Below are 13244 nucleotides of genomic sequence, written 5' to 3'. Positions count from 1 at the left end.
ATTAACTCATAAAAATGTAGTTAATGGGAGTAAATGTGACAGGGCTTTGAATTTCTGGGATTATTATGATATACATTCATGCCAGTCTAACTGTGATCCTAACAATAAAAACTGTACAAACAACAGGGGTAGGAGGCTCTTGGATGTTAGAGTACATTAGAATAAACTGGGGAACTTGTTAAGATGCAGATTCCCAGACTACTTGTTTGTGTCCCAGCAACTGGCCTTTTTATAACAAGTTGCCGTTACTCTGATGCAGATGCTACCTTGACTGTACTTTGAGAAACCATGATTGAGTTAGTGTCTGAATGAGCTCCCTTAATAAAAGTAAGGTTTCATTTAGAAATAAGAACTAGAACACTGTTCATGTGTCCCTGATACCAAAATGGTCTTTATCATTTTATTCCATGCTTCTTTCGTCCCAGAGAGTTCAGGCAGCAATGAATACCTTGGCCCTGATAATCTATTTCTGTGTAGAAAGGCCCCTTCACATTCACCTGGCCACGTCTTGCTGGAGATGGAGAAGTCATTTCTCGCTGAAGTTCTTCCTTTTCCTCCCAGCAGTAAGGTGAATAAAACTCATTTTGTTCTAAGAAAGGAAAAATAATTCCAACGTAACAGAATAAAGCCAATAATATCATAGAAAATTAAACTAAAGAGAAAAATTTGGAATCATATAAGAATAAAAAGCCAACGTTTTTCAAGTTATCCAGAAAACAAGCCCAATATCTTAATAAAAGATGCTTGAATAAAATACAAACTTCACGGTAGAACTCAGGAATGACTGTGATCTGTCAAACTCAGAAGTGACTTTGGATCAGATAGTAACAATGGAGTAATAGGAAAAGTGGGATTTCCCAGGCCGGTTTCTGCTTTAATATCTTTTTTTTTTTTTTTGCCATGCCCTGCAGCATGTGGGATCTTAGTTCCCTGACCAGGGATCGAACGCGTGCCCCCTGCAGTGGAAGCACGGAGTCTTAACCACTGGACCGCCAGGGAAGTCCCTGGTTTCTGCTTATACGCCCCAAAGAACCTCAGTTAAGCCCTCACTCCTCATTTCAACAGACTCCTGGGAGCTGACCCAAACTTGCTAATCTTCAAGTCTGAACACCAGTTGATGGTTTTCATCATCATAAAATGATCCCCTGGAGCAAAGGAAAACAACTTTGGTTTCGACAGTGCCTCTGGGAGAAACTCAAGACACTTTGACTATGGACCCTCCCTGCATTCTTTGGGGTCAAGCAGGCACCACAAGAAGCAAAACAGCATGAGAAAAGGCTGAGTCAGACAACATGTAGCAACAAGCCCAGGAACTTCTCCAGGGGCCCAGGAAGTTGGAAGCCTCCCAGTTATGTCATAGGACATTGTCCTTTCTTGGAACTTTGAAGGTTTCTTGAGTGTCAGCAGCAAGGCCATCCCACTCCCACCTGACTTCTCACAGGACATGGTATCTCTGAAAGGATCATATCCACAGGGACAATTACTGACTGAACAAACACTCCTGATGATGTAATGTGTCCTGAAATCCTGACCAACAACTTGCTCATGGTTGCCGTCCCCATGATTTTGGCTGAGGATGCTATTCGGAGGGAAAAGGTGGCTTCTCCTGCAGATGATTTTTTTAATAATTCTTTTTAATAGTAGGGAAAGAATGCAAAATAGGAAAGGGATAAAGAATAGGCTTATTATCTGGTTAAAATTAACAATGAAAATTAGGTTAGTGATTTCTTCTCATCAGAGCACAGAGGTCAAAGTCCTGTTATAAATATCACATCCGCCTGAGAATTAGATTTCACAGTCATACTCGGTACCTCACTCATCTCACATAACAGAACAACATTTCAATGGCGCAAAAGAAGGGATAACTATCCTCAGAGCATCATAGCTTTCAGGTGCTTGTGGTGCCTCGCAGTATCACCTGCTCTTCTCTGGGGGGGGGGGGTCACTTACTTTGACATGTATAAATTAGAAAAGTGATGAAAAAGACTGAATGTGTAGAACGTTCCCAGACAGATCCTTAAGGATAAGTTAGAACAGTGTTGGGAATTGGGAGCCCCAGAATCCCCTGAGGAACTTCACTAAGAACTGCTGCAGACATTTGCCGGCTAGCTTCAACCTGCTCTGACCTCAGGGAACCACTCAGTATCAGCAAGACACACCGATCGGAGTTGATCTCAGGCTCCTGTGTTGGCCTAAGTCTGATGAAAAGTCAGTTGCAGGTACTGTTTTTCTTTACTTCAAAATGACCATGCAGTGTGGTTACTGAATGCTGTCCCTGGTTCTACTGATTCTCTGGGAGATGGAACCTCTAGATGTAAGAGATAAGCTTCTGAAAACATTCTTGGGAAACCAAGGTGCAGTCTTACAATGCAGTCTGACAGTGTAAAACCTCCAAAGAATGAAGCAATGGCTTTTGTTGATGGCTCGGGAGAAGTCTGTGGGTGGCCTACTGATTCTGAGTTCATCAAAATACATCTGTATCAGGGATCAAAACTACATTTTTGAAGTTCTTAACCAGAAAATTTTCATCAATTAAAATGTACTAAGAAAAACGAGCATTTGATACCCTCCTAAGAATTTTACTCTCCCAGTTCTCTAGGACTGGCTGCTATAGTACTTGTAGCCCAAATCAGCACAGGTGGCCACCCCCCCCCACCCCCGAGGATTCAACACGTGTAAAAACAACAACAGAACTGAAGCACAGCCTGGGATGCACCACCTGCTTAGAGTATCGGGTTGTTGCCGTCTCCGGCAGCTGACAACATAGCCTGGTCGCTGGCCCATCACCTCCTTCCATCTTCCAGTCTATATATTTTAATAAACTTACAGCTTGGGCTCTCGAGTACCCTCTCAGATGTTATTATTGAAGCAGAATAGTGCAAAATCAGTCTTCAGAGGTTAAGGAGGGAGTTTTCAGTGAAAATGTAGTTGATAAGTTTGACATTTTTTAGGAAAAGAAACTTTTTTGAAAAGCCTCATTAAAACAGCCTGCTAATGTATCTCACCAAGTAAGCTGTATTTAGCTCAAATCTCGTATAGGAGGACAGCATGAATTCAGTTTTGAACTGACTTGGGTTCTGGCCTCCTTGTCAACAGGTTGGAGAGTTGTCCTTGTTAGTAAAATTTAGCTTTCTCTCCACCCCAGTGATGATGATAGGAAGCACTGCGAAAGGGTATGATCGCCATGTTGCATAAAGCCTTCTGCCTGGGAAGGTGTGTGTGCTGTTGACTGTTGCAGGAGTACAGTAATGAGCACCGGCAGCCGGGGCTCCCCCATATACTCAGTTTAAAACAGGCATTGACGGTCTACTCACTGTTGAGAGTTTAAGAAAAACGTCTCCACACTCAATGTGACTGTCTTTGGAATTCTTCGTTTCATTAAGGTTCTCACAAAATACAAAGCTCAAATGTAACTGTCTACGTCCACCACAAAACAGAATCAAGTAAGTGGTTAGCACACAAACAATGATCTTTTTCATTTTTAAAAATATAAATAACAACGTTCAAGGTTTGACAGTTTTCTCCTGTGTGTGTGTGTTTCTCTTTAAGGCTTTATGTTGCAGACCCTTAAGTACGCGTACCTGTCGTCAGGATACACTGCCCACAAGCAGGGAAGGCCACCGTGGGTACGTTCCTGAGGGTGACAAGCACTTATCCATGTTGCCTCAGCCTGTGGAAAACTAAACAATCAGACACCCTCCGATCAGTTCGCACAGTTTCATTAATTTTCTTTCTACTACGAAGTAACAATAGAAAGGGGTAAGTTCCCAGCAGCATTCAAGCTCTCAGATCAATCATGAAGGGCGAGAAGGAAAAGACAGGCTTTACCCTGGATGGAATTTTTTCCTTTCATCCAGAAAAACCCCCATAACCCATAGAGTTTAAAGGCTGGCTTGTACTGAAACATTTTTCAGATTAAATAGTGTGGAGAGAAGGGGTGGTCTTTTCCTTGGGTCCTGGAGAAGAGGTTAAAGTGGAGAGGTTACTGTTGGAAAAATACTACTGACAGTCCACCCTCCCACAGCAGTCATGTCACCGGCGAGGCCTGGGGGCAGAGCCAGGGCCCCTGCCTTGGGCACGAAACCCGAGGGAAGGCTCTCCAGCAGACACTTGACCTGCTCCTGGCCCAGCTTGATCTTGTCATCCAGCTTCCGCTGCTCGATGAGGAGTGTCGACTTCATTTTCACAAAATGCTGGTAATCCTGGAGTTGCTCCTTGGAAAGGTAATGGGCCAGGATGTCCAGCACCACGCGCTGCCTCCGGTCCACATTCTCTTTGAGCTCCCGGGCGTCCTCGTGCTGCGCAGCCAGGACCTTCCTCTTCTCGTTGAGAGAGCTCTGCCAGGGCGAAACAAGCAGATCAGCAAAGGGCCAGCGGGACGGGGAAGAGCACCGAGCTGCCTGCAGAGAGAGACCTTTTTCAGGACGGCGCAGTGTCGTAAGTTTCTATTTTGATTGTCGCTCTAAAGTAAGGAGACTCAGTTGTTCGAAAATCAGTTTATTACCCTTATGTTGCAGATATATGGTTCTCTAACCTATAAAGTCCTGTGGCAGCTTTAATTTGAGAGATTATGTCAAAATTGGCTGGGGTAATGGCTTTGCTTTAAGGCTTCTAGACTTAGAAGAACGATCAGGATTCCATTTATATGAGGTCCTTAGAATAGTCTACAGTCATAGAGACACGAAGTAGAATGGTGGTTGCTAGGCCCTGGGGGAGGGGAGAAAGGAGGGGGAGTTGTTGTTTCAGTGGGTGTACAGTTTCAGTTTAGCAAGATGAGAAAGTTCTGGAGATCTGTTGCACAACAATGTTAATATAGTTAATACTACTGAACTGTACAGCTAAAAATGGTTACGATGGCAAATTTTATATGTAGTTTACCACAGTTAAAAAATTGAAGGGAAAAAAAGCCAGTCATCAAGGTACCTTGAGTGTTTACAAGTATTTACATTTTATAGGGGTTCTCAAAGTGGGCACCAGCAGCATCTCCTGGGAATTTGTTAGAAATGCAAAATTTCAGGCCCCCTTCCACCTACTGAATCAAAAGCTCTGGAGGTGTGGGGCTCAGGGGTCTGTGGTTGAAGGAGCCTTTCGGGTGATTCTTTGCAGTCAAAGTTGGAGAACCTCTGCCCCAATCCATAATCAACAATGGGAACATCATATTTACCATCTCCGAAAAAATCAGTTTCCATTTTTCAGGCCTCTGAATCTAACATGAGAGAAATTCTATTTGACAATGATGGCAATTTCATATTCTGAGAGTTTCTTATACAGACCCAATGGTAAGACAGCGTAGTATCTTTAGACTTTATAGAAGTCTTTAATGTGGCCTTTTACTCAACATGCTGACATATAATGTCATTAAAATTTTTTTTTAATTTTACATTTAACCAGACTCTTCAGGCTGAAGTGACTGAGAAACTTTGAAGTGGAAATTAATCAAGACATAAGAATATTTAAATATATATCTCAACACAGATTGGCTTATGTAGGGTTATGAAAGGCTCATGTGTCTCTGCCCTAAACTCCCCTTGAACTGGCCTGTCAGATCTTACCTAATAACGCCTAGAGGAAAAGTGCAAAGTTAATAGGTTAATCTTACAAATATCTCCATTTTCATAGGCTTCCTTCTCCTAATCAGAAAAACACACCTAAAAAAGAAACCCTTAGGGACTGAATTTGCAATGAAGGCATGTTTCAAAATACTGTAGGGAAATAAGTTCAAAAGTGAGAACCTCTTCCTCACCTTTAAAAAATTATGGAATATTTTAAACATCAGTATTGTATAGAGAATGGTATATCTGTGTACCCATCATTAACAGTGCCAAATCTTAGCTTGAACATTTTTCATATTTGCTTCAGTTTAAAAACAAAATATTCAGTTGAAGCGTTATATATACTTCTCCTGATCCCCATCTTCCCCCTCTTCCCCTCACTGGTAACTGTAATCCTGAATCTGGCATTTATTGAACCATTTATTCTTCCTTTCCTTATTCCTATTTACACTTTTGTTTAACAAAGACTAATAATTATAAAAACTAATACAGGTGTATCTTGCAGGTGAGCAAGCACTTATCTGTACTTGAGAGTGTGTACGTGCATTTAAGTGTTGAGTTGTTCCAGAATTGAATTCAACTTATCTTCCCGTAAGAACTGCTCCAGTATTGCTTATCTCAGATACCTGTGGCATCCACCCAAGCGACCCGAACAGGAAACTTGGAATTACCTTCTGTTCTATCCTTCCCCTCATCTAACACGCCCTGCTAATTCAAACTCGTTCTCTAAGTCACTCCCTATTCTCTATCTCCATGACAGTGGCCCAGATTAACAGCCTAAACCCATCTTGCTAGACCATTACAGTAAGCCTCCCAACTCTAACATCATTCTCACCCCTCCCCAGGCTGATGATGTCATGAAATTAGTTCATGGCTCTCCGGGCCTACAGGCTGAAGTCTAAAGTACGACCCGTAGGTCTCTGTGATTATTTTCTGCACTGTATACTGTTTACCCCTTCGGATCCACTCTCCTCTGCCCCGCTCTGTGTTTAGGGAAGCTGCACCCTGCTGGCTGCTGGTTTTGGCCAGTGGCAGTCATGGGCAGGAGACTGGAAGCTGGGAGGGAGAAGAAATGGAGGCCTTTATCCTTGGCTTCCTCCTTGCCAGGGGGTGGTGGCTACAACCTTTCACCCAGGCCTCAGTGCTGCAGGCCAGCTACAGCTAGAGTTTTGTTAAGGGCCCCTTCCTCCTGCTGCTCCAGGCCCAGAGGTAGTGATGGCTTCCCCACTGAGGCTAGCCCTAGGGGGACAGTGGCTTCAGTATCCCTTGTTGGTCTCCCTTAAAAGCAAGTAAATCAAGGAAGCACTCTGCTCTAGACACACCAACCACATGTAAATCAGTTCTTAAACACGCCACGGTCTGTCTGGACTTTGTCCATGACGTTCCTTCTAAATGGTAAAGCCCTTTCCCTCTTAGTCCACCTGGAATTTAGCAAGTCCCCTAGACTCCATTCAAGTGGCACTTGTGTGAAGTCCTTTCTGACCACACCACACCGCATGAGAGGTGCTCTCATGGCTCTGAGTTTATCGCTGTGCTGCAGCCATACTAAATACAGTTGCCGCTTCTACACCGGCTACACTGGTTTTCCTCACTAACTGCTGAGTTCCTTGAAGGCGGGCCTGTTTTTAGGCAGTGTTCAGCCCTAGCACGCGGGGCACCTGGCATTTGACAGGTTCTTGTTAGCTGCTTGCTGGATGAAAGGAAGGTGGAAAGGACAACACCTTTGAGGCAAACACGGTCAGACAGTTTCTAGGTGAGGAAGTGAAGGCCCAGAACGTTTACACGAGGAGGGCACTCGCCGGGAGAGGGGCTGCAGAAAGTTCCTGGATGCTGAGTCACATTCCTAAATGCTTACCGCCTAGACTTCTTTCAATCCTTTAAAAGTCTATTTGACATGAGACATCTTTCCTTTTAATGCAGTACATTTGGAGAAATAATTGGGAAATCCCTGACAGCGCTGCAAGAGAGAGCTGTAGCTAGAAGGAGCCAGAAAGCAAAGGAACCACCTGATGGCTGGAGCGCTCATCACCTCGGCATATATGTGAAAAATAGCTACGTTTATCACCTGACCTCCCTTGGTAAGTTTGTTCCATGAGGGTGGGGATCTGACTGCTTTGTTCACAGAGTATCCTAAGTGCCTAGATCAGAAAGTGGCATGTACCGATACTCAGTAAATATTTGCTGTACAGATGAGCAGATGAAGAATGCTCTGTAGCTCTGGAATTAAGTTCAGTGAGGTGAATGACACTTGGGGGCTGCAGCAGGATTCCTCCTGTCCTGGCTCTGTTGCCTACTGGCCTGCTGTGAGGATTCTATGAGACTGCACCTACCGTGTGTCTAAGCCCACGGCGTCTGACCCAGAGGGAAGACTTAGATTCTATCTGGTATCGTCACCGCTGTCACTACCAGTTATTCCAGTAAGGGCTGCCATGGACACAGCGGGGGCAACTTCACCAAGTGCCCGTGGCCACTCGCCTGCAGATTCCCAGGAGCCTGAGCTCACGGTCCTGTGCCCTCTCCTCATCCTGAACGGTTCTGTCGTCCCCCTCCCTTTTTTTAATGTCAACCCCCATCCTGCTTTTACCTTTCCTTTTTCTAGGATAAAAAGGAAGGAAAGAAACTCTGGCACCCACATTTTTAACTTTCCTAAGTATCCCTGAGGCTGAGGGGTCAGCATGACATCTTGGCGTGGAAGATCCTTCTCCTCTGTTCCCCGTACGTTGGAGTCTCTCCGTGCCCCGGAGAGATGGTGATCGTCTCTAGAAAGGCTCCTGTCTAATCATACTTCTCCGGGTACATGGGTTCAGGCAGGAAAATTGTTGAGCGGAATTGTTAGGCAGCCTACCCTTTCCTCGTTACTGGCGTCTTCACCAAGGCCGCTGAGGACGTTCTCCACGCGGGCCAGGCGTCCCGAGAGGGAGAGCAGCAGGTTCACCACCTTGTCCAAGTCCCCGATGAACATCTTGTACTTGTCGATCTCATTGGGCTTGCAGAGCTCACTGATCCAGGCCTCTACCTCTTCCCCCAGGGCGTTGTTGAGCTTGATGTCCATGAGCAGGCTCCCCTTGGCTTCCTGGAGGGTCTCAAGCTTGTGGGTGAGGCTTCCAATCAACTCCGCCTGGAACGAGAGAGGAGAGGCACAGCAAAACTTAGCCAGCTGAGTGGTCAGTGGGGGCAGGATCCACTTCTCCTAGCTGCATCCTTCCTGTCTTGTCTTCCAGGCTCAGCTGGAGGCCCCCCTCCACTCTGCATGGACTGCCCCCAACATAAGGCCACAATCTTCCTTCCTTTCCCTGAATGTCTACAACTGCCTTCTCTGAACCTGTTCAGTACTCACAGGCCAATGCGTGATTACACATTGCCTCGGAATGTTTTCCAGTTGTGTCGTGCTGTGTACAGCGCTCTCTTCCCAACTGGTTTGTTAACTACTCACTTCTAAAAGTCTTTTCAATACATGTTCTCGTTTGATCCTCACAACAATACCGTAGGCAGGCAGGGTAAATATTCTTGTTTAACAAGTGGAGCAGCCGAGAGTCAAAGGAATTAGGGAATTGCCTCAGATCACAGCTGAGTTGAGTATTAATCACAGATACCATTCGTGGAGGAATTACCATGAGCCAAGCACTGCAAGAAAGTCCATGGATTATCTCACCCGGCCTTCCCAACTGTCTCGTAGTAGATACTACTTTAGCTGCATAGTGCGCTAGCTGAGGAAACTTCGACTTAGGGAGGTGAAGTGAGGCTAAGACACCTACACTGGCGGGTGGGGCTGCCGTGAACTCAAGGCAGCCTGACTTCGGGGCCACCCTTGTACAACCATTGTAAATATTCATGAGACCTTTATTCAGAATTCAGTCCCTTGTTCTGTCCTGCACCCACTCTCTCCAGTGAGCGGGGCTATGTAATCTGCCACCTTACTTACAAATTTCCATACTATGAAACAGGATTACACAAATACCCAGTATGCTTAACTGAAGGAATGAAGTAAAGGTCTTAATGGTTTCAACTTTGACTTCATTTATATGAAGTGTCTACTCTTACTTTGTTGCAAGAGAAATTAGACTCCATGGCTCTTTAGTCATTTTTCTCTTCGCGTGAGGTAGCCATATGGAAAAAGAACATCTTTTTTTGGTTAAAACCTACTTCTTTACCACTAACAAGGTTCCAGCTCAATATTTATATGTATGTATGTATATATGTGTGTGTGTGTATGCATAAACCCAAGCTGTGTGAATTCAGTTGGAAGAAAACAAAGGGTCACAATTTCTACGTTAGAGTAAATCTTCATTTTAAAGGAAGGGAGAAAAAAAGGGAAAAAGAAATATTTTTGAATAACCAAATTGAAGGGTACTGACAACTTTGTGTACTGTTTCTTCAACATGAGCACCAAAGAACACAATAATCACAATGATAAGGAAAATATTTATTTCTCCACCATCTGCCCCCATCTTGGAGCTGGACTACCAGAGGTACTTCAACTAAGTAAGGTTCCCAAAGTCCTTGAAATGTTCAAGTTCTGGTTTTAATGGTGACATCTTACTGTCTTCTCAACTCACCTAATCCCAGAGACTGAAGGGGGCTTAAAACATTCCCATCTGCTGCACCGACTCATTATGGGTTATAATCTTTGGCTTTCTACAAGCAGTTAAGACAAAGTGGATACAAAAGACAATTTTAGTAGTGGAAAAAAAAATGTACAGTATATATTACTCCTTAAACTGAAGAGTCTGAGCTCAGAAAAATGCAGGTGGGAGAGAATATTGTTTAATTTTCCTTATATTCCCCTGGAAAACTCATCATTTTCTAAAAAACAATTCTGGCTGGCAGCTATGGTATGTGCCTGCAAAATAACCTGCTAGATACCTCCAGGAAAATGCCCAGCGGGGGTGACGATCTTGTACTGTGCTCTCTGTTCCTATCAAGAGAATGGCGGGGATACTGGAATGGAGAGAAGGAGGGGAAATAAATACTACCTGCTGTTACATCTCCCAATATCCCTGCTGGACAGGGTTCCACAAGTCAAATGTCACCATTCCTGTCTTTCAGATAGACGATGAGAGAGACTGACATCTACATGAAGTCAGCCCAGGAGTTTTTAAGCCTCGTAGCTTGCATTTCCTAGGCTTGCCACTCTGAATGTTACCAGAGGGTACTTATAGAAAACCAGGTTATGCCAAATCTAAGAGCTAGTTAACTAACTAAGCAACAACATTCTTATCACTTCAAGCTCAGGAAAAGGCCTTCTGCTTATTCCAACGTTTTGGGATCCATTTCAACCTCACATCTTGAGAAGTATACTTTCTACAAAAGGCTTTTAAAAAAACCAAAGAGTAGAAAGAAAAGAAGGGAACAGCTTCATGTTTTCCATTATTCCTATAAATATGACTTCTTCTGAAACTAATATTGTGTCATTTCTGGAATGAACTCCATTCTAAAAATACTCATTATGGCTCTCAGTAGCTGGCATTTTAAGAAACAGATGTGATGATTTTTAATTTGCAAATGAGCATAAACCAGTAAGGATAAGTCTGTCCTCACATGGGGTGAGTGGTGAAGAGAGGGGAGAACTCTTCCTCTGAGTTTCCACTGAACTCGGTGCACTAATTTTCTCAGGCTCCTTCAGTCTAAGTAGGGTTCATAATATCCTTGAAATGTCCAAGTCCTGGCTTTAATTAAAGGTTATGGGTCAGCAGTGCTGGAAGGGCAGCCACCAAGCGAGCAGGGTTTGATGGGTAAGGACGGGTCAAAGAATTTGACACAGCTGAACAGCCATCAGGTTCAGAGTCTAGCCCATTCAGTCTTTCCTCTGCAGACCCTGTTGGTTTTTTTTGTTTTTTCATTTTAATTTTATTGGAGTAGAGTGGATTTACAGTGGTGTGTTAGTTTCAGGTATACGGCAAAGTATTTCAGTTATACATATATTCATTCTTTCTTTCCTTTCTCATATAGTTTATCACAGAATATTGAGTAGATTTCCCTGTGCTATACCAGTAGGTCCTTGTTGCTTATCTATTTTATATATAGTACTGTGTATATGTTAATCCCAAGTTCCTGATTTATCCCTCCCCCCACTTTTCCCCTTTGGTCACCATAAGTTTGTTTTCAATATCTGTCAGTCTGTTTCTGTTCTGTAAATAAGCTCATTTGTCTCATTTTTTAAAAATTAGGTTCCACATGTGAGCATTGGCAGGCGGACTCTCAACCACTGCGCCACCAGGGAAGCCCCAAGTTGCTGGTCTTTTAATGTGAAATGCATTTCCGATATCCTGCATTTGTACTCTCCTCACGATTGCTGGTTTTGATATGATATTTGTGTGTGGATGATTTCCTACCTTTATGTTTGCCTTTACGTACAGTGAGCTTTCCCATTCATAATATTCTTGATTCTAGTTGTGGCCTTTTCTTTACTGCCTAGAGAAGTTCCTTTAGGATTTGTTGTAAAGCTGGTTTGGTGGTACTGAATTCTCTTAGCTTTTGCTTGTCTGCAAAGCTTTTGATTTCTCCATCAAATCTGAATGAGAGCCTTGCTGGGTAGAGTATTTTTGGTTGTAGGTTATTCCCTTTCATCACTTTAAATATATCATGCCACTCCCTTCTGGCCTGCAATTTCTGCTGAAAAATCAGCAGATAATGTTATGGGGATTCCCCTGTATGTTATTTGTTGCTTTTAATATTTTTTCCTTTGTCTTTGTCAGTTTGATTAATATGTGTCTCAGCATGTTCCTCTTTGCATTTATCTTGTATGGGACTCTCTGCTCTTCCTGGACTTGAGTGTTTCCTTTCTCATGTTAGGGAAGTTTTCAGCTATAATCTCTTCAAATATTTTCTCAGGCTGGAGTAGAGTGGATTTACAGTGGTGTGTTAGTTTCAGGTATACGGCAAAGTATTTCAGTTATACATATATTCATTCTTTCTTAGATTCCTTTCTCATATAGTTTATCACAGAATATTGAGTAGATTTCCCTGTGCTATACCAGTAGGTCCTTGTTGCTTATCTATTTTATATATAGTACTGTGTATATGTTAATCCCAAGTTCCTGATTTATCCCTCCCCCCACTTTTCCCCTTTGGTCACCATAAGTTTGTTTTCAATATCTGTCAGTCTGTTTCTGTTCTGTAAATAAGCTCATTTGTCTCATTTTTTAAAAATTAGGTTCCACATGTGAGTGATATCATATGATATTTGTCTTTCTCTGTCTTACTTCACTTAGTATGATAATCTCTAGGTCCATCCATGTTGCTGCAAATGGCATTATTTCGTTCCAGGCTATGTCTTTTGGTTGGAGCATCTAATCCATTCACATTTAAGGTAATTATCAACATGTATGTTCTTATTACCATTTTGTTAATTGTTTTGGATTTGTTTTTGAGGATTTTTCTTCCCTTCCTCTTTTGTTCTCTTGTAATTTGATATCTATCTTTAGTGTTGTGTTTGGATTGCTTTTCTTTTCTGTGTGTGTATCTACTGTAGATTTTTGGTTTGTGGTTCCCATGAGGTTTTGATATAGCAGTCTATATACGTGCAAGATTGTTTTAAGTTGCTGGTCTTTTTTTTTTTTTTTTTTTTTTTTGCGTTTCGCGGGCCTCTCACTGCCGTGGCCTCTCCCGTTGTGGAGCACAGGCTCAGCGGCCATGGCTCACGGGCCCAGCCGCTCCGCGGCATGTGGGATCTTCCCGGACCGGGGCACGAAC

At 43.2% G+C, this 13244-nt stretch overlaps 1 protein-coding gene and 1 long non-coding RNA gene across 13 annotated transcripts in view; one reads left to right on the top strand and one right to left on the bottom strand.

The window, feature by feature from the left end:
- Positions 1-3968: 3968 nt before the first annotated feature.
- Positions 3969-13244, bottom strand: part of SHROOM3 (shroom family member 3) — a 121379-nt gene continuing 112103 nt past the window's right edge. For 5 of the 12 annotated variants that reach the window (XM_055086034.1, XM_024115419.3, XM_024115420.3 and 2 more), the window contains 2 exons: positions 8398-8670; positions 3969-4337 (listed from right to left, as the gene is read on the bottom strand). In XM_055086034.1, coding sequence (XP_054942009.1) covers positions 3969-4337; positions 8398-8670 — 642 coding nt within the window. Of the gene's footprint in view, positions 4338-8397; positions 10188-13244 lie in introns of those variants that run through there. The other 7 variants (XR_008617820.1, XM_055086038.1, XR_008617823.1 and 4 more) reach the window with 6 other exon arrangements.
- Positions 4348-13244, top strand: part of LOC114486580 (uncharacterized) — a 13775-nt gene continuing 4878 nt past the window's right edge. Inside the window, exons 1-3 of the long non-coding RNA XR_008617827.1 lie at positions 4348-4437; positions 7473-7630; positions 12764-12861. This is a non-coding gene — a long non-coding RNA (uncharacterized lncRNA). The remainder of the gene's footprint in view (positions 4438-7472; positions 7631-12763; positions 12862-13244) is intronic.

Source organism: Physeter macrocephalus, chromosome 7 (genome assembly GCF_002837175.3).
Source record: "Physeter macrocephalus isolate SW-GA chromosome 7, ASM283717v5, whole genome shotgun sequence".
NCBI lineage: Eukaryota > Metazoa > Chordata > Mammalia > Artiodactyla > Physeteridae > Physeter > Physeter macrocephalus.
Note: the sequence above shows the minus strand (reverse complement) of the source record. Positions and strands in the feature narration are given on the sequence as shown.